The 27,968-nt window shown below is 38.7% G+C and overlaps 1 protein-coding gene and 1 long non-coding RNA gene across 6 annotated transcripts; one reads left to right on the top strand and one right to left on the bottom strand.

Annotated features, from left to right (window-relative positions):
- The first annotated feature begins 3,468 nt into the window (after positions 1-3,468).
- Positions 3,469-26,624, top strand: CCDC57 (coiled-coil domain containing 57). 5 transcript variants are annotated; one of them, XM_051635050.1, is made up of 13 exons: positions 3,469-3,522; positions 4,635-4,692; positions 5,329-5,491; positions 6,278-6,412; positions 8,586-8,769; positions 9,106-9,206; positions 11,978-12,206; positions 12,848-12,984; positions 18,004-18,126; positions 18,496-18,718; positions 18,837-18,901; positions 19,378-19,425; positions 25,781-25,954. In XM_051635050.1, exons 3-13 carry the CDS (start codon positions 5,387-5,389, stop codon positions 25,874-25,876), a joined length of 1,446 nt encoding a protein of 481 aa, XP_051491010.1. In that variant the 5' UTR covers positions 3,469-3,522; positions 4,635-4,692; positions 5,329-5,386; the 3' UTR covers positions 25,877-25,954. The 5 variants fall into 5 exon arrangements, with proteins under 5 accessions (XP_051491010.1, XP_051491012.1, XP_051491008.1 ...); XM_051635052.1 differs by lacking the exon at positions 18,837-18,901 and having other exon boundaries at positions 25,781-25,862; XM_051635048.1 differs by lacking the exons at positions 18,837-18,901; positions 19,378-19,425 and having other exon boundaries at positions 25,781-26,624.
- Positions 20,462-24,782, bottom strand: LOC127391846 (uncharacterized). Its single transcript, XR_007891141.1, has 2 exons — positions 24,704-24,782; positions 20,462-20,611 (listed from the first exon to the last, which is right to left on the bottom strand). It is a non-coding gene; the product is annotated as an uncharacterized LOC127391846 (long non-coding RNA).
- Positions 26,625-27,968: the final 1,344 nt, after the last annotated feature.

Genomic DNA, 27,968 nt, shown 5'->3' with positions numbered 1-27,968 from the left:
ACCCTGGGTGCTGAATAGAAGGACTCACTGCTGCCTCACAGTCAATTTGTTGTCTGGTAGGACCCTCAGCTTTCCAGTTGTCTGTCCCCCAGGCTGTACAGGTGCACAGGGCTGTTCCTTACCAGGTGCAGGACTTTGTATTTTCCTCTGTTGAGCTTTGTGAGATTCCTAAATTGTTTCAATTAAAACCAGAGTGATGTAGCGAATTCAGTAACTATTTGCCATTCACATCAGTAAAGACAGCATGCTGGAAATTTTTGCCTGATCAGGCTTCCAAAAAGGCAGAAGTGACAGAAATATTATTGTTACAGAGTATAAATAGGAAGAGGATAGCTCACATTAGGAAAAAACTTCATTGCTCTGAAGCTGGGCTTCTGATGGCATATTATGTCTTCCCTAGCACTCCTGAAGTGTAGAAATGCTTCTGTGTATAATAACAGTTTTGAGTGGTTGCTGCTTCCTCTTCCAGATTCTGTCTATACTCTTTGCTGTTCCTGCAATTTGTAGGTGAGTCCCAAATAATACCCTAGAAGTGCCTGTAAACATTTATTCCTAATAAGCTTTTATAACTACTTTGGTTTTAAAGCTATGTTTTCTTATTTGGACAGAAATGGAGTGTATTGTATACATTATGGATTTTCACTGCAGTATTTTTAAGCATGTGAACAGTAACATTTAACATTTCAAATAGTGTCATAAACGGCTAACTGCACGGTGCCATGCATGCACCTGCCTGTGATTCAAAACGTAAATGTAGCAGATCACATTGTACAAAGAGCCCTTGTAAGATCTTTATTGCAGAAAGGCCAGTAATACTCAGAGTTGAGGTTTTGGAAATGTTTAGTTTGTTTCTAAAGCAAGCATGAAAATAAAGTCTTCTTATACAACTCTCAAGATGCAGTTGAGGAACATGAACTGCACCTACACAGATGTATACAGTCTTCAAGAATATGAACCCACAGTTGTTGTACAGGTAGACATGGAAAAGAGAAGCATGGAAATCAAATCTTCTAGCCTGGATGAATCTGGAATTTAAATGCTGTTCCTAAATAACAGCACACCACTTTGGAGGGGATCAAAAATTCCTTGAGTGCTTTGCAAGCTGCAAATTAGGCCACTTCTGTTTAGAAGATAATATTTAAAATGTTAGTTCTGATTTTTTTTAACATATTGTTTGTATACTGCATACTTAATACATTCCTCAGGTTTCTGTGGAAATAAGTTGATTCATTTGAAGGAAAGCTGCACTTGAAATAAAGACTTTTCTGAATCATATTTTAATTTGTATGTTTCATCAAGGTAGATTATGTCCATATTCACTTCCTGAGTTATGTTTCTCATAGATCTGTGCCTCTGGTTGTCCAGGTAAGCATCTTCAGAGTGTGCCATGGCTCTCATGTGGCTTGTGTCTGAACTGCTTTTCCATGGAAACAATGCAGGTGGCAGGATAAATAGTTTGTGTAATCTGGGACTTGTCCTGTGACAGAGTTAGGCCATGATGAGGTGGGCGTAGCCTTTAGACTGGAAACTTAAAAGTGCTTTTGAGCCTAATTATATATTTGTAGACAGGATATACCCTGCTTTTCCTCTCTTCATATGCTGCATTTTCAGAGGGTGAGTCCATTCTTTCTTTGTGAAGCTACTTAGAAATGTTGCTGTTTCACAGTAAACTGATAGGGCCAAAGACTTGTACACAGAAGTTGTGTCTCTGAAGATGGTTCTAAAGGTGGCTGAAATCTACCTTTAGCCTAAATCTTACTGATCTCACTAGTGTTTGATAAGAACTAAAATCTCTCTCCTAAATTCCTGTTCATTTTTGCTAAAAGGATTCTATAAATCTCCATCTATGAAATCAGGACATTTTCTGCATTTATTTTAGGTATATGCAGGTTTCTATATTGATCCCAAAATTCACGTTTTTTAGACTGTAATTTTTTTGGCTCACCATTAAGATTAACATTTACCCATTTTAGGCACAATTGAATCACTAGAAGCTGTAGGCTACTATTTTGGGGATTATATGACTAAGGACTGTCCGATGATGGTATGTTGGAGAAGATGACAGCTAATTTGAAAGGGGAATGGGAGGGTGAGGAGGGTTGCAAAAGATAATGTGTTTGATAGGTTAACAACTCTAGGGTAAGACATAAGGAAAAGGAGTATGCCACCAGCCAGCATGGTATATTTGTTTAAACATTCACTTACTATATATTGATTCTGATGAGTGCTTTGAGAGGCTTACTGCAGAGTATGAATTATGGTGGGGCTTGCACTGTAACTTCTGTGTGCTCAGACTTGGAAAATCATTGAAGGCCAGATTTCACTGTTGTATTTTAACCAGAGGTGATTCATTAAACAAATTAACTAAATCCTGTCAGTAGTTATAGTGTTGTGAAGTTATATGTAGATACACATAATGTAGTTAAATTAAACTTCATTTATTTCAAAAGTCAAATTAGTAGTTTTGATTCTAGTTTTCAATAATAATTACTCATGGTAATAAACCCCTCCTTTCTTTAGATGACGGCATTAGAAAATACAGTTACCTTCTGATGACCTATGGAAAGATATATAAGAACTACTGATAATATTGTTTTCTTTAAATTGGTGTACTGCAGATACAATTCATGCAGTATTCAGGTTTTTGAAAGATCTCTCATCTGACAAAGCCATTTATATAATACAGAAACACAAACAAGTAAGGGAGCATTACAGGAAGTTTGCCTCATGACTTCCAGTCAGGCAAGTCATCTAGTGACTAGGAAAATCAAGCTTTACGTGCAGTTCATCTGTTACGTCTTCCTCTGACTCATATAGACAGTGTAATCTGACAGATACATTTTTTTAATAATTAAATGCCTCAGTAGCAGGACTTACTTGTCTGTACTGCATGACCTCGTGCTGCAGTTGGCCCGAGGTTGTTTTACAAGCTTTTTAAAGATTTTCACACGATGCAGTGGGAGTTAGGAGAGAACGGGAAGTTTGTTTTGTTTGCTGCTGTGCCTAACAGCTGTGCTTGAAATGGGCCAGGACTCCCTCCTGGTCTGCGCTAGGGAGGAATGGCTTAATTCTGAACAGTCAGATGAACAAAATGCATAGGAAGATAAGTAAACAAGATTAGATTTGACAGCATGGAGCAAGCTGTGTTTTGGGGAAAGGCGTGTTATTAAGAGACCAGGCTTACAAAGGAGTGTGCAGACGCTCAAGGTGGAGGAGGGGCCGCCGTATGTTAACTGAGAGAATGAAATGGGGAAGACAGGAGACGAGTGCGATACCAGACGCTGGCAGTGACCGCAGAGAGGAACCGAGCAGCGCCGGCCGTTGCTCAAGACGGACGCGGTTCGGGGCGCGGGCGCAGGAAGCGGCGCCGGCCCCAGAGCCCGGGGCGGGGCCCGCGGGGCGCGGGTTGGGCGCGAGCGGCGGGGCGGGGCCCGGGCGGCAGGGCCGCGGTTGCCATGGAGACGGGCTCGGGCCTGGGCCCGGCGCGGCCCGTGAGGCGCGGCCGGAGCGGGGGACGCGCAGGTTGGTGCCGGGAGGAGCCACCGGGAGGCACCGCGGCCGCACAGCTCCGCACAAGGCCTCCCCTTGTGCCTCATATTCTCCTTCAGAGCTTCCGACGCGGCACCCGTGCATCTTGCGCAGTTTTCTCTCTCGGGGGAGGAACCCTTTGTTTTTCTTCACCTTCCTGCTACTAAGGGCCTTGCGTGTAGCACGCATTATCTTGTGCTGCCGTGTGCTCCTCCCTACCTGCTGCCTTGCTTTACGGGACTTGACCTTTAGTGCCTGGAACCCGGAAAGCATCTCCTAGGCACTTTTTTATCATTAGTGTATTTATGATTGGGATGGAGGAGGGAAGGAAGTCAGATTGAGTTAATCTTTTTTAACTGTGGTAGCCATTAGACGTATTTGGAGCTACAGTAGCTGAAGGGAAGATACAGAAAGATCATCTTTATTAGTGTTGCATGTTACAGGCAGGGAGGCAGTACTGTTAATGAATATCCGTGACAGTGACTTTTACAATAAATTGTCTATTTCCGCTTACCCAAATGAGGAAGGTACTACTTCTATTATTTTCTACATGGCAGCACATTTTGAAGATTGCCAACAAAAAGTGGAATATGAAAACATAATTTTATTGTAATTGCCTTAGGGATAAATGTGAAATCTAGGCCAGCAGAACTGAAAGACCAACCCAATCATTGTATCCTCTAGCAGTGTTTGTTACTCGGTGTACTTAGGAAGAGCAAGCTTTAATTTTTTTTTTATAGTTGCCACATCCAATGATCAGAGGCTCATTTTTTTTATCCTGGAGAATTGGAGTTGTCTAATTTGTGAAGAAAAATGTTTTCTAAACTGTAGAATTCTTTAGCATAGAGATACTGCATCATGTTTGCTGATCTGGAAATCCCTCTTTCATTTAAAGAGATTAAAAAGCCACTATTTGAAAGGCATGCTTGTCTGATTTGTTCTCTGCATCCCTGTGCTTATCCAGATGGGATTATCCCTAGCCACTGACACAGAATGAGAGAAACTATCTCTGGAAAGCTGAGCAGAAATTACCTTTTTTTTTTTTTTCTTTTTTTTAAAGCAACCATACTGCCTGCAAATAATGTTGTTTTTTTTTTCTTCTACAGAGTTTGTTATGTGGGAAATATGGAGAATAAACAATTGGAAGAGATGGAAGTGAAGCAGGTAGAGGGATTTTACCAGTAAAAGCACAACTTATATATTTATTTTCTTTTTCATTTTTAAAGATGCAGTTAATATGTTAGTGAAATACAGCTATTTCCTCATACCTGTTGGCCTTTCTGAAACATAACTTCAAGATTGATTTAACTGTGGACACAACAGTAGCTTTGCAGTCCTGTGAGTAATTGTGAGAGGAGAATACCAACAGGACACAGCAGTTAATATTGTTGGTATAAGAGGAGGCTGGACTGTGACTTAACTTGTCATAAATGTTTTCAATAAAAGAGAAATATGTGTGCAGTTTACAGCGACTAAATCTTTTAGTGCCTCTATTTTCAATCAAAATTACTTCACCACAGAGCTGATTCTAAATATCTGTACAGATGGACTGCAGGAGACTGCTGAGCGCTAAGCAGTTAAAATGCTTTTATCTGCTGAAATACTTAGAGTGAAATAGAAGAAAATAGATAATTTGGACAATGGAACAAGAAAAGAAGATGAGGACAGCAAACAAAGCTGAAATATATTAAAAAACAAAAACAAAAAATCCCAAAAAAAACAACCCAAGGGGAAAAAACCCACAAAACATCCTCAGTATTTATCCTGCTGAAATAAACAGCTTTGCTCTGTTTATCACAGGTATAAACAACAACTGTCACTGGGTGTTGAGTGAGAATGGATTCTGGAACAGAGTAAAATGCAAGCAGAACTGGACTGGCAGCAGCTCTGTGAGAATGCTGGAAGTAAACGGTATCAGAAACCAGAGGATCTAACACAAATCCTGTCTTCAGCAGGAGAGCAGGTGAGAACTTTAGTTTAACGCTGTTTAGGAACCATTTGTTGCATAGAGTTATGAGGGTTTTCCATCATGGTGTTTCTCAGGGGAGGTGTGACTTTGGTTGTCTTTCAAAACTCTGTAAAACAGTAATTCTGTATTGTGCACAACAGTTAATGAAATATATTTGACCAGAGCTCAGATTAATTTTCACAGACAGTCTCTAATAGCAGCCTCTTCTCCCTTGTAATGATGCCACTGCTTTTCTCTTGGCATTGTTGCAGAAGAAAGATCCCTCTTAGAGCAGGCACAGGCCAGAAAGTTTAAGATCACAGTACTGCTTGAATTCTATCAAGGGAACAATATTAGTCCTGGAAAACTCAAGAGTATTCTTGTATGGAAAAAAATTCCTATTTTGTGAAGTGTACATCCTCTGTTTCTGAAAACTTAAATGCATGTTCATTTAGAGACTACTATTGAGTGGGCTAACAATAATTCTCAATGACCAGTTACCTAGTAAACTCATGGGTACCAAGAAAACACTTTACAAAACTTTATGAAGTTTAGAAAGCAGGCATTTACTCTGGTATTCCATTTTGCCATTGTCCATTTGACATACAGAAGATAAGACAATGAAGCCAGATTATTTTTCTGTGAAGGCAGATTTGACTGAGCCAAGAGGGATATGCTTTAAGTCCCTGTCCTGTCATGTAAAATATCTTCTTCTATTTCTTTTTTTTGTTTTGTTTTGTTTAAATCTCTACACCCTTTGTCCTTGAGATACTGACATCCAGTGCTTTCCCTCCCTTCTAGATTAAAGCTGATCTACAGACAACCAACTACAGGCTGCCTGAAGTGAAGACTGTTCTTTCTGCTTTGAGTGTTGAGAGGGAACAGACAATACAAGCATCGTTCAATCATGGTATTTTACCTGAAGAGGACAAACAGGTTAGACAACACTTAATGTGTTTACTTGGATGAATTAATTCTGAGCTGGCAACTTTATAGGGCTTGTTTCCACTGGACTTCTTGTAAGCAGTTCATCCATTTCATATATTTAATTCAAAATACAGACATATATCGAATGCACATAGATTAGGTGTCACAGGCTTCATTATGGCTCTAATCTATAACTCACTATCCAAAGGAGCAAGGTGCAGTTGCTCCAAAACAGGACAATGTACTGTAACACCATGGCACATCACAATGGGAAGAATTAATTTATGGAATGTTCCTGAGGCTCTGTGTAATTTACAATACAGGATAGATTTAAAGTTGCGAAGTTAAAATTGTAAGTCAATGCTTCAAAATAGTAATTTGCTAGCCATTTAAAAGAATGTCTTACTTCAGTATCACAACCTAATTTTCCTTTCATTGCTACTTACTAAAATACTTGCTCTTTTTTTTTTTCTTCTTTTTTTGATCCATTCAAAATAGCAAATGTGATGCTGGTTTGAAGCCATGCTGAAGGATAATGCATTATGAGTAGCAAACTGTCTTTGGTAAATGAATGAAAGTAAAGAGTGTGCTGCAGTGCACCCTACTGGGCAACTACAGATGCTCAACAGCAAGTAGTTGAGAGTGTATTATCAGAGCTTGCTGATAAGAAAAAGTGTTAAGCAAGCCTAGTGGTTTCTGAATGCAGAAAGTGGTGTATTCAGAAAAATACTTTCTGAAAACAATTTTTATAATAAATTTGACAAAAGTAGATTGATAGCAAAAACTTGCTGGGGAGCAAGTTGGTTTTCCAATTTAATTTCAAACTGGAACTGATTCGCAATTTAATCATTCACATACCAAGAGAATCAGGGCTGAGGAGGGGTTCTTTTACTGTTGACATTCACTGTTGTCTTCCACTGTAACTGACTGCTACTGTTGTTGGCAGGACTTTTGTTTTCATTGTTACACTTCTCTTTCTGTTGTTAATATACCCTGTCTCTGTTCTGCACTCGTGGCCCATAGGATAAGCAGTCCTCATCTCAGCAACACCGTTTTTATCTGATTTATGTGAAGAGCCATTGTTTAAAAAAAACAATCAACAACAGCAACAACAAAATACTATTCTGAACTAGAACCCTCTCTCTTAATTTTTCTGTACAAAATAAGTTGTAAACAAACAGAGGGGGAAAGTGATTAGAAATTTAAAATTGGTGACATTTGTGTAAATTAGTCTTCTTAAAGAAGAAATAGTCTGTTGGCTAGCCTCTGGTTCAGATGACTGAGGCAAGAAAGATTAGTTTAAATATACCCTAGTACAGTACCTTCAGCATACTAATTCTTTCTTCAAATTGGTCTGAGATCCCATAAAGGTGCTAGAAATATTGCAGTAGTGGTTCTTGTCCTTTAGTTAGGCAACAGAGGTATGAAACACACCAGCCTGGAAACTCTTACTTGTAACTGATTCTGAGTATGACTTCGATCGTATCTGCCTATCTGGAGCATGCTAGTAATACACATGCACAGATATGAAAAGGTTGCTTACAGTAATTCTAGATGATTTTGTGATCTTCTGTCTAGACCTTTTTCCACTAGTAAAAATCTGGAACAGTTGTATTTCTGGTTCAAACTGTGATGGTTCATGTGTACATTGTTGATTGACCTGAAGTTCTGGGCCTCACAATTCAGAACCCACCTAGGTGATGTATTGGTACCTACTGGTGCCTTTCCCTTCATGCCTTTTTGTTCTTCCTTTTCCTCTCTCATCTTAACAACCTTGGAGACATTGTAAAAGCAGAATAGAGATTATCTACCCTCATCTTCTGCATATCCTATACTGCTGAGGCAGAAGGAGCCACAGGAGAAAGAGGCAGTAGGGAAGCCGTTGTCTTTATGACAGGAAATTTTAATTTGAAGGCCTTTAACGTTCCAGATGACACTTTTGGATCACACTCACAGAACAGGCTTATGACTGGGGAAATAAGTAGCCTGAAGGAAGTTCAGTTTCCCAGTTCCTTGGGAAACTCCCAGAATAACCAGATCTCTTTCTTTTCTTCCTAGTCTTCTTTTCTCCCAAGTCTGTTCATGGAGTGAAAGTATCAGGATCTGTGTGTGTGGTGTTGTGGAGAGAATATGTGTTGCTCATCAATGAAGGGTTGTTACTTGTTGTGCTTTTATTTTTCAGATACTTCAGTATGAAGCTAAAAGTTCGCTGAGCAGAGATATTTCTATCTTGAAAATAAAAAAGCTGCAGAAGGAGAATGCCAACCTTCGGGGTGCTATTGCACAAATGAGGAAAGAAATGGAGAGTCTCAATGAGCAGATGTCCTCTCTTCCTCTGACAGAAAACAGGCAGCTTGCAGAGCAAGGTGGCAACTCTTGCCACAGAACTCTAAAATAAGTTTCCCAAGAATTACTTAAAAAGGCAGTACTGGAGGAAATAAAAACTTCTCTGTGCTCCTTATCCACAAATTGACCCTTCTAATGTGTCATTTCTCGTCATTTCTGTATTTTGCAGCTGACTGATGTTTGCATATTGTGAGACCATACTATTTTTTTATTTATTTCTTTAGCTATTTTTATAATATATCTACTGAAGTAGTACACATGTATATTAATGAGACAAAGTAACAAAGCAGTTGTTGGCTATGAAGGCCTAAGCCCTGTATAAATACATATACATTAATATTATACTCTTTTCTTAGGTTCACTGTGTACAAACAAAATTTCAACTGGAATCACTTCAAGCAGTATCCAAGTCAGCTCAACTAACTTGGATTGTGTAGCAAACCCAGACACAGAAAAGGTATGAGGATATTTAAACTACCTAACATATCTGTGTGTATGTGGGTGTGTAATGAAATACATAGCATATTATTTTTGTTTTAGTAAATATTCAATATTGAGGTAGTATGTGCTTTGGTGGATAGTTAATAATGAGTATACGTTAGATGAGAGCCAGCAATTATTTTTTCAGCTTAACTTTTTTATGTTCATTCTTTTCAGGGAATAAGTTTGTCTAGTGATTCCCTGCCATAAGCCACTCCTGATCCTTCATACCCTTCTTGATTTATTTTTTTTCCACTTGTAAATCTTAAACTACTGTGTACCACTTCTTCAGGTTTTCCATTGTGAATCCATGTTTTAGCCTTCTTTTGAAATACCAAAAATCTTTCAGTACACCTTGTATTAAGGTGAGTAGAGATGAAAGTGTGGGGAGCATCTCACTTGTGGACGCTGCCAAGAAGGTCCAGGGCTAGAGCGGGATGTCCGAGGGGGCTGCGCCGCGCTAGGGGGGGCTCCGCGCTGGGGGGGCTCCGCGCTGGGGGGCGCTGCGGCTCCGCGGCCGCTCGGTCAGGCCGGCTCGGAGCTCTCGGCAGCCACGGGGGAAGCGCTCGACAGCTCTGGGAGCAGTTTTACTCTGTCCTGGAGTTTACAAATGTCATTCCCGTTGTTATTTGAAAGGGTAGGGATAGTATTAGCGTTAAAGTGTGACGGTGCCGACTCTCAGAAAAATTAAATGAATAAATTGAAATCTGGGACAAATGCCTGATTTTACACAAGGCGTAAGTCACTGTATGTTTCCCTTCCCGTGTGCCAGCGATTTCATGGTGCAGTAAAGGGAGTCTAAAGGAAGATAGGTTAAAATGAAATTTAAAAAGGAGGTTTTTCTGATTTTCAAGTAATCTGAAAAATTACCAGTATCTGTTTCACACTTTAATCTTACTGTTAAGACTCACCAGTAACCATCTAAGTTCAAGAAAATTGAAATAATAGCTAATTAATAAATAAGGATGAGAGGTGCTGATTACATTAAAAGCCAAGAGCTTTAAGAAGTGAAACAGTATCAAAATTTAAATAAATCTTTGGAGCCTTGGGGACCTCACGTGAAAGCGTGTACAACTTACCAGGTGCAGGTCATGTTTAATCTTAGTTGTATCTTTTTGCTGACTATAGAAAGGCATTTGTTCCAGCTGACAAATTATATGTAGGAAATCATTGTGTGCCAGTACAGATAACACAGATTTATTTTTTCTCTTCATCCATTTCCAGTGACCGCATTTTGTAACAGCTATTCTTTTCTGTTGCAGAAAATGTTTTACAAACTACAGTCCAACATGCATTCTTGTTTTCTTCATGTTTCTTTAAGTGGGCATGGTGCCTTAAATGCAAAGTAGAGAGTAGTTTTGCTTGGAGGCAGATAGGAACTGAACATTCTCTGTGCCTTTGTTTCGTGATGCTAAACTAATTGAATGGTCAGGGCTGCATATGAGAACAAGAACATTTTTCAGGCAGTGATGCGCATCTTCAGTGTGAAATGCTGAATTACTTGTGCTTTGTATGTATAGGCACATAGTAAAATAGCAGATGTGCAGGTCAAAACCTGAAGTGAGCAAAATGTGGAGATTGTAGTTACTGCTGTCTTCGTTGATGTTGAACTATAATTTACTGTTTTTTACTGCTGTCTGCTTTACTTCTTCCTTAGTGTATAAAAAGCCTTCATAGGCATAGACTGGCAGCTGTACACAGTCCTGAGAATATCATACAAACAATGGGCAAAACTTCGTTAGAATTCCCTACTGGCTTTTAGAAGTGCTTATCTTCTAACATTCTCCTACACTGTCTCTGTGTTTCTTACATTTATTAATTGCATGCTAAAGAATGGGAGTTGTGTGACACACTGATACAATGGTGGTTGTTTTTTTTGTTTTGTGGGGTTTTTTTGTCAGTGTGGATTACACCTTTCAATGCATTACTGAATCACAATGTTCAGGGTGATTTAGCCAAAAACTTACTTGGATTGCAGTTACAGTGTAGTACACTTCTAGCTAGTTTATATATAGAAGAGGAAACATAGGCAAGCATGAATTTTGTAAAACTATTTTAATGTATCTGACATACTTAGATACTTGTGTATAGTATTTTAAAAAGTCTTTTGGGAGATTATTTGTTCAGTGAATGCTGAGTATTTTAAGTGGATACTGAGAAGACTCCTCTGTAGTAAGTAGGCTGAAAGAGGACAGTATATAGCTCCTGAAACACAAGGATGTGATCTTTTGGGTAAGGACTTTATCATAGTATATATGTGCAAGTGGACTTAATTAGGTTTGCAGCGGCAAAACCAAATGTAGAAACTTTACTTTTCACTCTGCAGTGTATCTCTTTAAAACAATGTTTTAAGTCATGTCTAACCCATATGTGTGTGCATACAACAATTACACAAAGAAGGGTTTGTGGTAGCTTGCTATCTGCTGTAAAGTGGGGTTTTTTTCCAAATTTTATCTTGAAATAAGGCCTTTCTAGTTTACAGCTATATAGCGTTTATCCTATGTGTATTGTTTTACACTTACAGTTAACAATATGTGTGGGAATGTCCCAGGCTGTTAAAGTATTTTCTCCGCCATTTAATTTGCCCTGTATTGCTAACAAAATCTTAAAAATGGACCCTCAAAAATGGGCTGTAGGCTTCAACTTTACACTTTTTCTTCAACTGGCTTCTAATGCATGTTTATACATGGTGTACTGCAGACCACACTTTCAAAATACTCATTATAAGCACTACCTGCTTTTTTTAAGGGACGAAACCCCAAAATTCTTGAAGAAAAGACAGTAAGTCTTGGTCAACAGTTACCAGAAGTAGATCCTGGTGTTGGTCTTCAATATGGTGTCAGCTGCACTCTACAAGGAATGCAAAATAAACTGAAGGAAGCAGCAAGAAAAATCTCAGTTCTAAGCCAAGAGAAGCAGCAGCTGATTGAAATGGGAAACAGACTCAGGGCAGAACTTGGAATGTTATTAAAGGAAGGTAACTTTATTCTACAGAAGAGTGGTAGCTTATATATTTAGAATAAAACCTGAGAACTAGTTCATCCTTTGAGCTAGAGAGAGCTTTAACATGAAAACAAAGTGCTGGGGCCTGACTGATTCTTGATCTGGATGGTTTGTGTGAGAGTGTGGTGCTAGTGGTTTCAAGTAAGATTGTGCTGTAGAACAATGAGGGTCTGTAGGCAGTAACTTTTTGTTGAATGACATCTTAGATGAAGGACTCCTTGATGCTTAGATGTCAGTGTGGGAAATGGAAGTTGAACTAAGACTTCTTCTAAGAGCAGAAAAGAGGTAGTTTATCTCTTGAAATAAAAACTAGTACTTTATGAAAGTAAAAGCAGAATAGGCTTACTGTAGAGTAAACTTAAATCAAGAGTATATATAATGTAGGAAAATTTTACTGTGGACATTTAAGTTTCATGCAACAATTGCTCTGGCAATGAAGTAAATGAAGGGAAAAAAAAACTTTATGCCCTTTTTGACATAGCATTGAATCCATCTGTGGTGGGAAGGCCTGAGTCCTGTGGTCCATTTACATCTGCTATAAATCTTGCTGGGGATGTAATATTGATGACAAAATAATAAGAGACTGCCTTCCTCAGTATTTTCTTTTCTTTATAGGACTTTCGCATCCTGTTACTGATAAGTGCTGCACAGTTTGTATTTCCTCTGGTAGTCTTTTTCCAAGAGAGCTTGTCAAAAGAACACGGTGTCAACTATCAGCTTTAAAGCATCTACAGCACAGGCTTACAAAACAGGTAATTACATGCTTTCTGAAATCTAGTGATAATGAGCAATTAAGCTAGTTCTAATGCCATAAATATAACTTTCTTTAAAATTATGCATTTACATGTCTTTTACTGACTTTAGCTTAAATCTTCCTTGATTCCATAGAATCACGGAATATCCTGAGCTGGAAGGGACCCATGAGGATCTTTGAGTCCTGACTCCAGACAGGGCAACCTAGAAGTTAAACCATGTATCTAAGAGCATTGTCCAAATGCTTCTGGAACACCAACAGGCTTGGGGCCATGACCATTCCATATGAAGCTTGTTATAGTGCTTGATGACCCTCTTAGGGAAGCACTTCTTCCTAATATCCAGTCTGAACTTCCCCTGATGCAGATTTAAGCCATTCCCTTGCATCCTATTGCTGGAGAAGGAAGATTGAGCACCTCTATCTTTGCCCCCCCCACCCCCATGAGGAAGTTATAAACAGCAATGAGGCCATCCCCTCAGCCTCCTCTTTTCTAAGCTGAACAAGCCAAGTAACCTCATAAATCTAGCAGTCTAATCTTTGTTGCTCTCCTTTGGACACATTCTAATACTCCTATAACCTTGTCATATTGTGAACCCCAAAACTGCACACTGTGAGGCCACACCAGTGCTGAATACAGTGGGACAGTCACTCCTTTTGACTGGTTAGCTGCACTGAGCCTAATGGACCCCAGGATATGGTTGCTCCTTTTGGCTGCTAGGACACATTGTTGACTCATATTGAGCTGACCATGAACCAAAACCCCCAGATCCCTTTCTGCAAGGCTGCACTCCAGCCTCTTGTCCCCCACTCTATATGGACATCTAGGATTGCCCTGTCCCAGGTGTAGAATCCAGCATGTGCTTTTGTTAAATTTTATATGGTCAGTGATTGACAACTACTCCAGTCTATGGAGATCTCTCTGTAAGGTCTCTCTACCCTCAAAGAAATCAAGGAGTCCTCCTAATTTAATGTAATTATCAAACTTACTTAGTATGCACTGAACTCCTATGTCCAGGTAATTGATAAAAACATTGAAGAGAACTGGCCCTAAGATTGAACCCCAGGGAGTACCACTAGTGACTGGCTGCCAGCCAGATGTTACCCCGTTTACTTAAAGGGTTATATTTGGGACTTCAGAATTAAGTTTCAGAAACACTTGTGTTAATTAGTATAAATGCAATCCTGAATTACAGGTATGAGATTCATAAAGCTCAGTTTTAAATAAGATAGGCCTTTTGAAGGATTTTGAAGTATGCTTTAAGATAAACTTGAAAATGATTAATCAATGAGCATATTTCCTAATATCCACAGTGGTGGGATTTTAAAGCACCCTTGCCCAAGTTATCGTAATAGCCATATATGTAAAGTCCATATATGAAAGCAGGATGTATCATTAATCTGTCTCTTAATCTTTTGTAATTAAACCACAACTTTTAATAGTTAAATTGCAGCCTTTGTCAGAGGCAAATGGATAAATTCTGGCTAGCCTAGTAGTTAGTGGCAGACCTCCCAGTGACTTCAATAGCCAGGATTTCACTATGTACTTTACTTAATTGATCAGCAGATTTGTTCCTGTGACGATTGAGTCAGAGCAGTTGATTGTCGTTGTAGTTTTGAGGGCAGTAAACAATGTTCTTTCAGAAAGGGTGAGGTTGTTGCTCTGAGGTATAAAACTCCAGTAGAATTATTAACCAAGTTCAGTTGGGGAAATACTTCCTCTGGAAACCTCTCCAGGCAACTTATTCCAGGGTTTGATCACCCTCCCACTAAAGAAGGTTGAGGTCTGGGGGGTTTTTTGCCCCTTAAGCTTAAGCAGTGTTCCATACTTCACTTTCTGCCTATTGCCTCTCATTTTTCCACTGTACATCACTGAGAAGAGTCTGTCTCAGTCATCATGACCTCCTCCCACCATCCCCATCAGGGATTTACACAAGTTGGAAAGATTACTCCTGACCTGTCTCTCCCGAAGGCTGAATAAGGACAGCTTTCCCATCATTTCATATGTCAGATGCTCTAATTCATTGATCATCTTTGTGGCTGTTTGCTGGACTTGCTCCAGTATGCCCATGTCTTTCTTGTACCAGGGAGCCCAGAAGTGGACACGATGTAGTTGCACCAGTGCTCGGTAGAGGGAAATAATTACCTCCCTTGTCCTGCTGGCAGTGCTTTCCCTGATGCTGCCTGGGCTGCTGTTGGTCGAAGGCCTCAAAAACACATTGCTGTCTCATGTTCAACTTGTAGTTGGTCAGGTTTTCCATTTCTTTTCTATTGAGCTGCTTTCCAAACAGTCAGCCTCCAGCCTGTTAGATTGAATGGCAGTCTCCTCTGTTGTTGCAGGAAACATCAACTAAATTAAAGCTGAAAGCTGATTTCCTTTGGAGGATCCTGCTTATTTTGAATACTGTCTTTATGCATTCTTATTTCTCTTACCTGAAATCAAGAACCGATTGAGAGCCTTTTCGTGGATTACTAGGGTTAATCCAGGAAGATGTAGGAGATTTAAGTTTAATGTTTCTCATTTTACTTTTTAAGGTCTCTGTGATAATATGAAACTACACAGTAGATAATCCTATCAGGTTGTCAGATTGTAGTAAGAAATCACAGCTGTCAGACATGCACTTGAAAATTTTACTAGATGAACACATTCTAAAAACATCTTAAACATTTTTACATCTAGACACATTCTAAAAAGTTAAGATGGAATAAACACATGTTCATTTTAAGCATGCCATCCAGTGGTTTCTTGAGCCTGAAGTTCTCACCAGTTTCTTCAGATGTTACCTGGTTGGTCTTGGTGTAATACAAAATATACAAACTATCTTGCCAGTTTGAATTACAAAGCTGAGTTTCTTAAAAGAGCCAGTGGAAGTAAATTCTAACAAAAATGTGTATTGTTTTTTTTCCTTACAGCTAAGGATGGCGGTAAAATAAAAAAACATATTAACCTCTGTAGTTGCTTACAATAAGTGCTACCAATTAGGTAAATGAAGGCTAAGTGACTCAGCTGTTACGAATTTAACCAGTTGTACGTCTGGGGATGACATGCTTTTGATTTGCAACTTAGTTCTGCCAAAAATAGATTTCTTTTTTTACATGTGAAGTGAAAGAGCACTGCAGATTAGCCATGTAATACTACCCATGAGGGATGCTAGCTGGGCCAGTCACAGAAATGTTTGGGACAGTAAATTTAAGAAAATAGAGTAAAAAGTTGAAGTGCAAAGATCATCCATCAACTAAACTTGAGAACAAGTGTTGACAGGGTCAAGTTCAATGCTGTCCTATCAGGTCTTTAGGCAGACAGTTACCCAGCTTTTGCACATTTCTATTCTCCTGGATAAAGAGTAGTAGCAAAAACAGGTAGTACTTGTTTGGAGGGCTCAATCATTTGAAAACAAAAGGAAAAGGCTCTCCAGGTATCCAAAGCGTACAGCAGTATTTCAGCCAGGAAAGGCATATATTAGGAGGTGCGGGGGAAATGGGTACACATTTCTTGGCTAAGGTCAATTTATCAGATTGAATCGATGGCAACATTTTGAGGTATGTTCTAAGGGAACCTGACAGGGAAGAGCTTTGTGTTTGGATGTCCTATCACAGGTGCTTGAATTTCTCTTAGCTTCTTCCTAGCAAAAGATACCCAACAGGAGGGGCACTCCTGTTTGATAGTGAAAGATTGCCTGAAGTCCAAAAGGCTGTGTTGTTAGAGTCAATTAGAACCAAATTTAAACAGATTGCTTGAGTGAAAATAAGCCCCTGTTCTTCTTTACTGCCCATTAGTCAGTGAAGAAGTTTTAAAGGTTGCAGTGTGAGCAAACATTGTAAACCATCCATCAGACAGTGATAAACAGAGAATGCCATCTGGTGTACCTTTACAGAGTTAATGGAGATGTATTCTTCCTTAGATATAGCAGATAGCATAAGATAACAGAAGTTGAGAACTGTAACAGGTCTGTCAGATAAAGGCAATGTGAGCTGGAGAATCTGGTATATTTTACCAAATTTATCTAATCAAGTTATTTTTATATTGAAAGTATTAGTGGTGGCATAAAATGTGCTAGTTAATACATACCACAGTGAAAGCCATCCGGGTTCCAAAACTGGGAAGGCTCAAATTCTTCCAGCTCTGTGAGAACAGGTCTGGGAACACAGCACTGTTTTGCAGCTCTTCACTGACAGTACCTGGTCAAGAGCTGTCATGCAGCAGGGATCTTCTCTGTTGCTGCTGGAATTTTTCTAAATTAGAAACAAGGATATCCCTTCTTATATCCCAACTGTTCACCTCTCATTCCAGGCTGCTCTTTACCCAGAACATACCTGCTGAGGCTTCAGGTCCTGCACTGAAGCTGAGCTCCAGATTGAGCTTCCAAACACTTCTATTCTAGCTTGTGTGTTTTTTTCCTAGGTAATCACTCTTGCTAGCCAGGCTACATTTGTCCATCATTCTTACCAAAAAATGTGATAATTTATTACTATCGTTCCTACAGGAATTTCAGTTACTTTATATGATGGGCTCATGTTTTCTTTCTTTAGTCTTAAAGACATAGCAAAAAAAGTGGATGTTTATTTTCATCTCCTTTGACAGGGCTGAAGCAGTTCACTTTTCATCAAACCTCACTTTAATTGCTACATGTTGCAAGTTGGTGAAACTTTCTAGGTTAATGAGTGTTTTTTACTTCCTGACAGGTTACTTTTCCATAGCTGCTGTATTTTATTTTCTTCTTAGGACTTATTTGGGAGCTTTTCTTCTGTAATTTAATAATGGGAAAAGACAAAAGTGAAGAATGACCTTGACAATATAAACCTGAGTAGCAAGCAGGATGGTAGTAACAGGGGCAAGAAATGCAGTTTTATCAGATTAGGACATTAGTTTGTCCCTATTGATCTGAAGGGAACGTAAATTTGTTTAATGACATTTAAAGCTCATTATTTTCAATCTAGCAGTGTAACAGCAAACTGTGCTATATATGTAATATCTTTAGAGACTGTAAGTTATTTGTGTTAATGTAATATTTAATATTAGAAGCTGCAGTATGCAAAGCAACAGCGTCCCTCAAGGATATCTTCTCTGACTGCCTGCCGTAGCTTAAAGGAAGATGAAGCTCCAAACAGCTGTGGGGAAGACACAGAATTACCATCCACTGAGGTACAGTGTAGTTTTAGAATCAATACAATTTGCCTTCAGTGGGATTTTCCAATTGCAGGTGCTAAACAGTCATCTCCTGAAAGACTAAAAAATATATGTATTTTTTTGAGTTATGCATTGTTGCTGTACAAAATAGTATTTGTTGACACTTAATCAACTAGGATTTCTCAATCACTTTCATGATGTTGTAATTAATCTTCTTGTACAGCCTTCCAAAATTAAAAATAGTAATTTTCTTTTGTCTTTCCCCTTGCTGAAACATTCTGTCTTTTCAAGACCAAGATTGCCACTATGAGATTTAACCAGTTTTCTGATGTCTTTGACGTGAAAAGTATGTATCTCTTTAAGACTGTGTTTGAATTTGAACAGGTTCAGCTAGATTTCTCTATTGAAAATCATGGCCCAGAGCAACGGAAGGCAAATTCATCCTCAAAGTTTGTTCTAAATCAGCTACTCAGGCAGAATCCTAGTCCAGTCCAGCAGGTCCAGCTTTCTTCTTCTAGAGCACATAATTTCTGCCAAGATATTTGGCAAACTTTAGAAATGGAATCAAGCCCTTCTATTCTTGTTCCTCAAAAGAACACAGGACAAGGTAAGCACGCTTTGTAAAGTAGTCATAGTATTTGACTCTTCTAGAATAAGGGAAGTATGGTAATGGATTCTGCCCCATTCCACTATTTTTTTTTACATGACTGCTACTGTTGTTACAGTCCTGAAATCACAAATTGAAGATGTAATGAGTTACTTGGAGTTTCACTGTTTCCAGCAGAAGCAGGTATAAGAGGAATACCTCTCCCCTTTTCTTTAAATACTCCTGGAAAATGCAAATACCCTACTGTTTTGACATAGTCTAGACCTTTTCTGGGACAGATACGAAAGTGTCTGTCTGGAAATTGCACACTTCAGGTGTTGCCAAGTGACTGTTAGATCAAATTGTAATTTGGCAAATCCTTGCTTAATCATTATTTTTGTAGCAGGTTAATAGCTACAGTAATGCTTAGTGTGGTAAGGCCTGAAAGCCAAAAATGAGATTGTGGGCATAATGTGGCATATGCTGTGGGCATACAGTGAGAATTACATAGTCCAGCGCAACAAGTTGGGACATACAAAAATAAAAGCAGACACAAATGTTTATATATGAGAAAGCACCCTGACCTTGCATGTCAGACAGTATCAGGGTGAGGATGAGAGGATAAGCTAAGACTTAGGTCATAGACTGAACATTAATCGATGTTGTACTTCTACATACAGAAAGCACCATATGTTGTTGGAAGTTTTAGCTGGAGCACTATTTGTGAGGTATGTGCATCAAAGTGTAGACTTTTCACAGCCAAATTATAAAGTAACATTTTAATGGTAGCCATTATATATTAAGCAGTCTATTGCAGATGAACATATGTGTCCCAAACTGTTGGCCTGTTCATGAAGTAATCCTTCATCAGCAAAACTTTGGAAAAACCGGTCTAATATCAGCTGTGGGTGGGACAAAAAGTAATGGCCTTAAATTATAATACTGAAAAAAAAAAATTAAGAATGGCTAATAATGGAGTATGTTCCCCAGAAGGATTGTAGACTATTAAGTGTCTTTATAAATATACATAAAACCCAAACATTTTTCCAGAATGTTCTAAGTAAAGGTGATTTTTATTTTTTAGTAAGAGGCATAGCTTTCAATAAATTCTTTCTTGCAATGCTGTGGAGGTTTTTTTGTTTTGGTATTATTTTTTTTATCATCATCATTATTGTTGAGATCTGGCAGCAGCTGTGGAGTAATATGGCAACCATTTAGTCTTTTAAAGTGAGTTTTACATTAATAGTGACCTTTTGTTTACATAGATGCTCACGTGCTGTTGACCATACCAGACTGCAGGAGCAAGAATGCAGCCAGGGAGTTAAGGGAAGTAGCTATTTGCTACTTGTAAGGCCACATCTGGAGTACTGTGTCCAGTGTTGGACCCTCCAGTACAAAAGGATTGACAAACTTCCCTGGAGAGCCACCAAGGTGATTAGGGTGCTGGAACATTTTACACAAGAAGATGTTTAGAGAGCTGGATTGTTCAGTGTGGAAGAGACAATGGGTGATCTGATTGCTGCTTTTTAACTACCTAGTGAGGGATTTTGGAGAAGACAGAGCCAGACTCTTAGAAGTGCACAGTGAAAAGAAAAGAGGCAATGGACACAAGTAATGAAAAGATTCATTTTGAGCAGGGAGTGATAAGGGCTGTGACATTTCACCCAGAGGTCCTTTCCAACCTACATTACATCTATTTTTAAACCAGTGTATAGATGCAATGAACTATCTTTAGCAGGACACAAGAAAAAAAAATACTTTAAAGGGCTTTCAAAATGAAGAATGGATTATAAGTGTATTTGTTCACAACAGCAGTGCATTGCAGGGACAGAGTAATGTGCGTAGACCTGTAGGACTGGAATGGACACAGTGCTGACAGCCATGATCCATGTGTGCTTCTTCGTGGGGCAGGGACTGAAATAGAAAAAGTATTTCAGGTCAGACCTATATTGACAGGATAAGCAAAAGCATGTCTTTGAAACATTACTGATAGTGCCATGCAGTTTCACGCTTCTGTATGTGTGATGCAACACCACTGGCAGCCTCACAAGGACATCAGTTTCTTAATTTCTAGAAATTTCCAGTGACCGTTGCAAAACTTACTGTAGATTTTTGGGGATTTAGAGAATAGTAAAAGGGGAAGATGGTCTGGCTAACATGAAACAAGTGAAACATCAATAAGCAGTGATTTTTTTCTTAAGAGCAACCTTAATTTGATCTCTGTGTCCAGATTTACCCTAAGGACACTTGAGCAGAGCATCATACTCAAACATGCAGGCCCTGAAAGACTGCCGTGCAAGAATAGGACTTTGAAAAACTCTTTTTATGTTGCTTAGCTTTCTCCTCCAGGAAACCATCCAAAAGTGGTATTCTTAATTCTACTAGACCAAATTCTACTTTTCAGAAAACAAGGTTGTGAAAGCAGCATCTTCGTTTTTTTGAAGAATGTCAACTCGGAGTAGAATATACAAAAATTTCAAGGAATTCTGCTTCTGATTTTTAGCAGAGGCTTGCATTATTTTTCATGCCTGAGCTGTGGAAAATTAATTTAGTTTTTCCTGTTTAAAACCACTCATTTGAATTTGAATTAATCAAACACATGGTTAGAGTGGATAGAACCATCATTAAGATGGAGTGACTTGTTGCTCGGCTTTTAGATACAAGTGATGCACACACAAACTTGAAAACTCAGAAACAAAAATTATTTCTTATTATTACAAGTTCAGGTCTATATAAAACTTTCATACCTATAGCTGTATGTGTGTTTTGGGCATTTCTGGGGAAAGAGGAACAATTGTGTGATAATTATTTTCTGAACCTGTTGACCATCTTTATTCATTTTTTCATCAACAAAACAGCCTATTGGGACTTGAAATGGTTGACATGTCAAGTAAGCCCTGCACTTTGTATTTCCAGCATATGACACAATTCAGTGACTTAATTTGAAGTGCTTATGACCACATGTTAGCACTGAATTATTGAAGGGGACTGTTACATACTTCATTCATTTCACCATCGAATTCAGAACTTGTGGAAGCTTCCAAGCAAGTTAGAAGGCTGTGAGATACTTTAATTTTCTCTCTCCTTACTTACTCTACCTGCTGATTTTTAATTTCCACTGTAGGAGTGACATGGATTTAATAATTTTTATGTTAATTCTGCAGATAAGTAGAAAAAAAGGGTTTAGAAGGAACACAAGTTCCTTGTTCTGGTGATTTTATTGTTCTGTATTACTGAAAGAAGAAGATCCTGCTACAAGAGTAGATGAGAGCAAGCAGCCATGATACTAAAAGCACCAATGTTACATACACAGGCCGTACTAGTAAGAAATATGCTTCTGTATTTCTTTCCTTTTCATAAGCCCTATCCCAGAGGCTGAGAGCAGCTGGGAGACTTTTGTTGGTGATCCATATCATGTGCATCTTGGACACTGATGACAGGCCATCCTCAAAGGAAGGCTGCTTGTGAGAAGAGCTGTATGCTTTCCTCTGAAAATCATGAGACACGTGTGCAACTCTGTGAACAGCTTCTCTACGCGCTGCAAGATTTCTGTGTTTACCTGTGGGCTACAGAGCCTTTTTTGATTTCAGAATAAAGGTTTATCAGGAGGAGAGGAAGGTTTGTGAAACATTTAGAAAACTGGAATTTATTTTTCTTCAAGTAATTTAGCTTAATAAAATTTTTACTTGTTATTTGGGACACTAGTTTTTCTAGAAGGAAAGGCAAAGTTAAACTATAAGACTTCATTTAGAGTCAAACCAATATTGTGAAGGGTGCTTTGTGGTACCATGTGAAAAGCTCCTGATCAGCTATATCTCCTTGGGTCAACAGAGGCTGGAGTCAATACAGAGGGAATAAGAGCATAAGGCAAACTGTATCTGCACTTAGAATGCCCCCACTAGCCACTTGTTTTACACACTTCTGGGGTAGATTAAACTTTATATTTTCTGGAGGGCTCCAGTTGTTGTGGATGGTCCCACTGTATATTTTGAGAACCGCCACCTGAGGTGTCATAACTGTGTCCTGGGTGTATTAATTTGAGTTTACATTGTAGGCTAATGAGACCAAACTGCTTTGAAGCAAAGTAACTTTTCAGGTTTACAACTTGAATTCAGATAGGAGAGTTTCTTTTACTATAATTCTTATTGTTACTGTTACTCGCAAAGCACTGTGGTCTGAAATTCTACACTTTATGGATCAAAAGTTATCTTAAGTGTTTCCACACTAGACAGAATTTCAACAGCTTTGACATCACAGACAGTTCTAAGAGCAATCCATGTGGGTAAAAAGCTGGCCAGAGAAAGAATCTAGTAAAATATTAACAAACAGAAAGAGTGCTCTGGCTCTGGCTTCATTCCTGCTCCAATCAGATAAATTTATTTTCTACATTACATAAAACTTATATTTGGAGTGTTTCACAAATATTAACTAATCCTCTAGTTTTCTTCACTTAAATGTTCTTCTTCTGAATAGGAACTTATTTGAGTTAGTGTTCCTTCAGAAGTACTGTTATCTGTAAGCAAATACCTAGTGACAAGTTTCTTCAATTAAATTTTCCATGTGGGGAAATTTCAGTTTTCTTATGCAATATGTCTCCCTGTGTCTCTTTAGTTCTGAAAATAAAGAATCTGTGAATATTAATTTCTGATTGTAGCTAAGACACATCAAATACAAGATACGTTAAGCCTTCTGGTATTGCAAACATTTAGGTCCTTTTTCAAAAGCAGTTTAGGCTCTCAACTATGATCTTACTAGCTCTTGTTGCCAAGGTCACTTCCAAAAGTAAGTTACAGGCTTGTAAATCAGGTGTGCTTTTCATTGTTTCTTTGTGAAAACCAAGCTACTGCATTTACATTTTATTAAAGATCCTTAAGATATGTGAACAGTCCCAGGCAGTACCAGAAACATGAAGGTCCTTATTCAGTGTTCTCTTAGGATATTTCACTTTAAATAGCATTTCTAATTTTGGGATATTGTTTTTTTTGTCTCTATTTTGTAGAACTAATCTTACAGGTTTGCGATTTCTGTGTTAACATGGAGTTTTGACAGCCCAAAACTTCACAATAAGCCCTATTGAGTGCTTGTGTTCTCTGTTGTTGTTCCAAACACCTAAATAGCCTTTACTAGCTAGAACTGTGGTGTCTCTGCTAATGTCAAGAGGCAAGCACACAGAAGACATAAGAGCAAGGGATGCATGAGATGCATTGGTGCTTGGTTACTTTGCCTTTGGATCTACAGGATGGGACCTCCCACATTATCTCTAAAAGTCACCTCCTTGGTCAAATACAAAAGACCCTTCAAAACTGAGGGAGTATTTAAAAAAACAGACAGTCTTTAAGCAGTGTTCACTATGTGCTAGTTATGGATTTGCTCATTGCTGTTGCTTAGTCCACAAGCAAGAGGTAATCTCATTCTCCTGCAGTTCCTGTTCAAACAAAATAAGCATAATGTGAAGCTACATCCAGTACTCAGACACCGCTGCCTGCAGTGTTCTAAACTGTTGAGGTTGTAAAATTCTGCTTTGTTATCTGCCAGATGTGGTAGAAGTCTAGGATAATGCACTGTAATAATTTAAGTCCTTTTTCCAGGCAGGAAAAGACACCCAAAGGTCTTCCAGGGGCTCAAGCATCCTCTTTCCTGTCCTCCACATCTGTAGGTAACCACTAGGTGGCAAGCTGAACAACGTGATTCTGCATCAACAGGACAAGAGTTCGCTGAGCTTTTGCCACCTGTTATTAACAAATCCCACCAAGCTGACTCAATGCAAAGATTGCACACACATGAGTGAACAGCTGGTTCAAGCTAAGCCTGAACATAAACATTATTTTGAAAAATATGTTTTGACACTAGCCACAGTTTCATGCTTTGCATAGACCTATAAACCCTCAATAGATTAACTCATTCCATAATTCAAGAATATTTTTTATTTCCTTCCAGAATTTTGTTTGGACTTTCTGCAATGTCCTCTTCACTATGAAAATTTACCTTATCCTACTAATAACTTACCTTTTCAATTTGTGCACCTCTTATTCTTGCTCTATGATTGAATAGTACCTGTTGTGACTGCTTCTGCTGTCTGCGTTGGCTTTTCATAGAAAATGGAAAATTAAAATCTTACTGCCTTGAAACATAAGCATTAAGTGACTGGAGCCCAGCACCTGTAAATATTACCTGTAGCTTACAGTGAATACTGTGATTGCCCAATTTCACCTATGTTACCTAACGAAACCTATGATAAGACTAAAGTTCAGTTAGTTGGAGATAGTGGTTTTCAGAGAATTTCACAAGATGCTGCAGAATGGACTCCCAAGTGGTATCAAGACCAGTCTCCCTGCTTCACAACCAAATTGTCACTTTTTTGACCTCTCTAGTACACAGGTCTTTTAGACAACAAAAAAGAAGATTTCCACAGTAAATGCCTTTCTTCTGTGAAAAAAGATGAAAAATACCCAAAGCCCTAAATATAACAGTGCAGCTTTGTCAAGCACACAGAATTGCTTTTGAGCCCTTTGGATCATCCTTATCCAAACATGTTTTGCTGAAGCTTTTATGGTTGCCTGTGATTTCTTGAAACAGATCAAACTATTGTAGCCAACTGCTTTATCACTGTTTCACAATACAGGTAGAGGTAGGTCTAACTTTGTATCACGTTATCCAGTGTGGTGGTATTGCTTTGATTGATACAGGTGTTCTCTCAAAAGGGAGAGAAGGGTAAACATGTAAAATACGATGTTTAAAAACAGCTGTACTTGACTTGAAGAGTTACACCAACCCTCCAGCTGTCTTCCTTTCTTCTCTCTCAAGCCATCTGATGCTAATGGAGAATGAACAGGTACAGATGGAGTGAGGATTGAGCAAGAGATGCTGATGCATTATATCGTCAATGCCACAAGCCTTAATGGACAGTTCTGTGACTCCTGTGTGCAGAAATAGTTCTGTTACTCAGTATAAGACTTCAACAGTGTGGCACTATGGCAGGAATAGATTTAGAGAAAAAGTGTAAACTAGTTCTCTTCAACTATGCAGTCTTGTAATTAAATACAAACATGACTACAAAGTATTTTTCTTTCTTTTTTTGAGCAGTGGAGTTTGAAGTTACATATTCAACTGAGCAATCTGAAGAATCTCAGCAAAATATCAAAGCCAAGGATAAACTTGAAATGCCAGCTGCAGATTTGACAGTCAGAGGAATCAGTCTGGAAGTTCAGCAGAAGTTAAAATCCAGGAATTTATCCTGTGCTTATCCTATAAAACAAAAAGTCTCTTCTAACAAGGCAAAAATCCGCAACTATAATATTAAAGACTGATTTCTTGGTGGGCAGCAAGTTCCAGGTCCAGACTTGAAATTATCTTACTTTGAAATCTATAAATCAGATCTAAATCACCTCCCAGGATGGTAGCACCTGGATGAAGGCACCATCCCTTAAGATGTTAAAAAAAGGGGTTGACATGGTGTTTCATAAGAAGGTCTAGTGGTTAGGGCTTGTAGGGTGGATTGTTGGACTTGATGATCTGAAAGGTCTTTTCCAACCTTGATATTCTATGATTCTATGAAGTACCAGCTTCATTTTTGTGTGTTAAGTTGGGACATTTACAGCCAGAAGAGAGAATGAATACCCTATTTCACACTGTGAACCCTAAAATAAAGGGTTAATCTGCGTAGATTATGAGATTACAGTCTTCACTATTAATACTGATTTATTTTAATTACATGTTAAATATTGCTTGCATCTTGGATTTAGAAGTGCCTTGTGCCTTTAGGCAGGGCTTGCACGTCTTTAGTAAATACTTTGTTGAGAAATTGTAGATGTGATTTAAGCTTGGAAGGGGGATGCCTCAACCTACTTGTTTTCTTAGAATTATCAATGCAACCGTTAATCCTGTGAAGATACCTTTCTACTTGAAATAAAGGAATTTGCAAAGATTACACCCAAATCTGTATTGTTTCTTATCTCATGTCGGGCTCTTCTAGGCAGCAAGTGACAGGATGAGCGGGCATGGCCTGAAGCTGCACCAGGGGAGGTTTAGGTTGGATATCAGGAAGCGCTTCCTCACAGAATGGGTGACCAGACATTGGAATGGACTGCCCGGGGAAGTGGTGGAGGCACCATCCCTGGAGGTCTTTAAGGAAAGACTGAATGTGGCACTTAGTGCCATGGTCTGGCCAATGTGGTAGTGTTAGATCATAGGTTGGACTTGATGATCTCAGAGGTCTTTTCCAGCCTCAGTAATTCTGTGATTCTGTGATTCTGTAGCTCTTCCCACTTGTTAAGGCAGCATAAAAGAGTATACAATTAAACTTCTATTGTCACACGAGTAATTATTTTTTCCTTTAACAAGATTTCATAGAGTTTAAAAGCAGTGAAAAATACCTTTATTAGCAATACTTAGAATTTTACAGAAGCATTGTAAGAAAATAACTAAAATAAAAACCTGAATGAGTTGTGATGTAGTGAGAGATATCTACGTAGTTATGAACAAGCCAGGACACTGAAACAAGTAATCAGTATTTTTGTAACATCTCCAGCAATATTGAGCTGTCTTGCTATATTGCAGTGATGGACTTTACTAGAAGTAAAGAAAATTATTTTTTTACCGTAGGAGTGGTCAAGCACTGGAACAGATTACACAGAGAGGTTATGAAGTCTCCATCTGTGGAGATACTCAAACCCCAACTAGACATTGTTCAAGGCAACCTGTTCCAGCTGACCTTCCTTGAGTAGAGGGATTGGACTGGGTGATCTCAAGAGGTCCCTTCTAAAGTGATTCTGTGAATGGGATCACTTAAGTGAATAATACTTCTCTGTTGCTGCTAAAAACACAGAAAATCTAAGCGGGATTAATGAAGGAAGAGAGCTACTTACCTGTGAGTGCTCTCTTTTTCTGTGGCGCTTTTCTTTTAGAAATCCTTTCCTGGTGCCCTTTGCAAACAGCTGCTCTCTCAGGCATCTGACAATGTGGTAATAACAATTTCAAGAATTTCTATACCCTGCTGAAAGTGTTTTGCTGTAGTGCAAAGGTGCTGTGCTATTATAATAAGATGTTAAATCTGCAATAAATTGAGATATTACCAAGCCAGTGTGAGGCCTCAGAGGCCTTGTGATCTTCCTTCTAAATAATTTCATTACTTGAAAATCCTGTAATTGGATTAAACATTTAACATTGTTCATGAGCCAGAACATGATGCATTCCCTTGAACCAGGCCCTGAACGAGCTCTTTCTGTAGCTCAAAGGATAGTGGTTTCCAACAAGTACAGGAATTTTATCCCAG

This window comes from Apus apus, chromosome 17 (assembly GCF_020740795.1).
Source record: "Apus apus isolate bApuApu2 chromosome 17, bApuApu2.pri.cur, whole genome shotgun sequence".
Lineage (NCBI taxonomy): Eukaryota > Metazoa > Chordata > Aves > Apodiformes > Apodidae > Apus > Apus apus.
Note: the sequence above shows the minus strand (reverse complement) of the source record. Positions and strands in the feature narration are given on the sequence as shown.

Coding starts and splice junctions, on each gene's coding strand:
- CCDC57 (XM_051635048.1), top strand. CDS start 5,387: ATGCAAGCAGAACTGGACTGGCAGCAGCTCTGTGAGAATGCTGGAAGT. Junction 5,492..6,277: donor TGTCTTCAGCAGGAGAGCAG/GTGAGAACTTTA, acceptor CCTCCCTTCTAG/ATTAAAGCTGATCTACAGAC. Junction 9,207..11,977: donor CAAACCCAGACACAGAAAAG/GTATGAGGATAT, acceptor GCTTTTTTTAAG/GGACGAAACCCCAAAATTCT.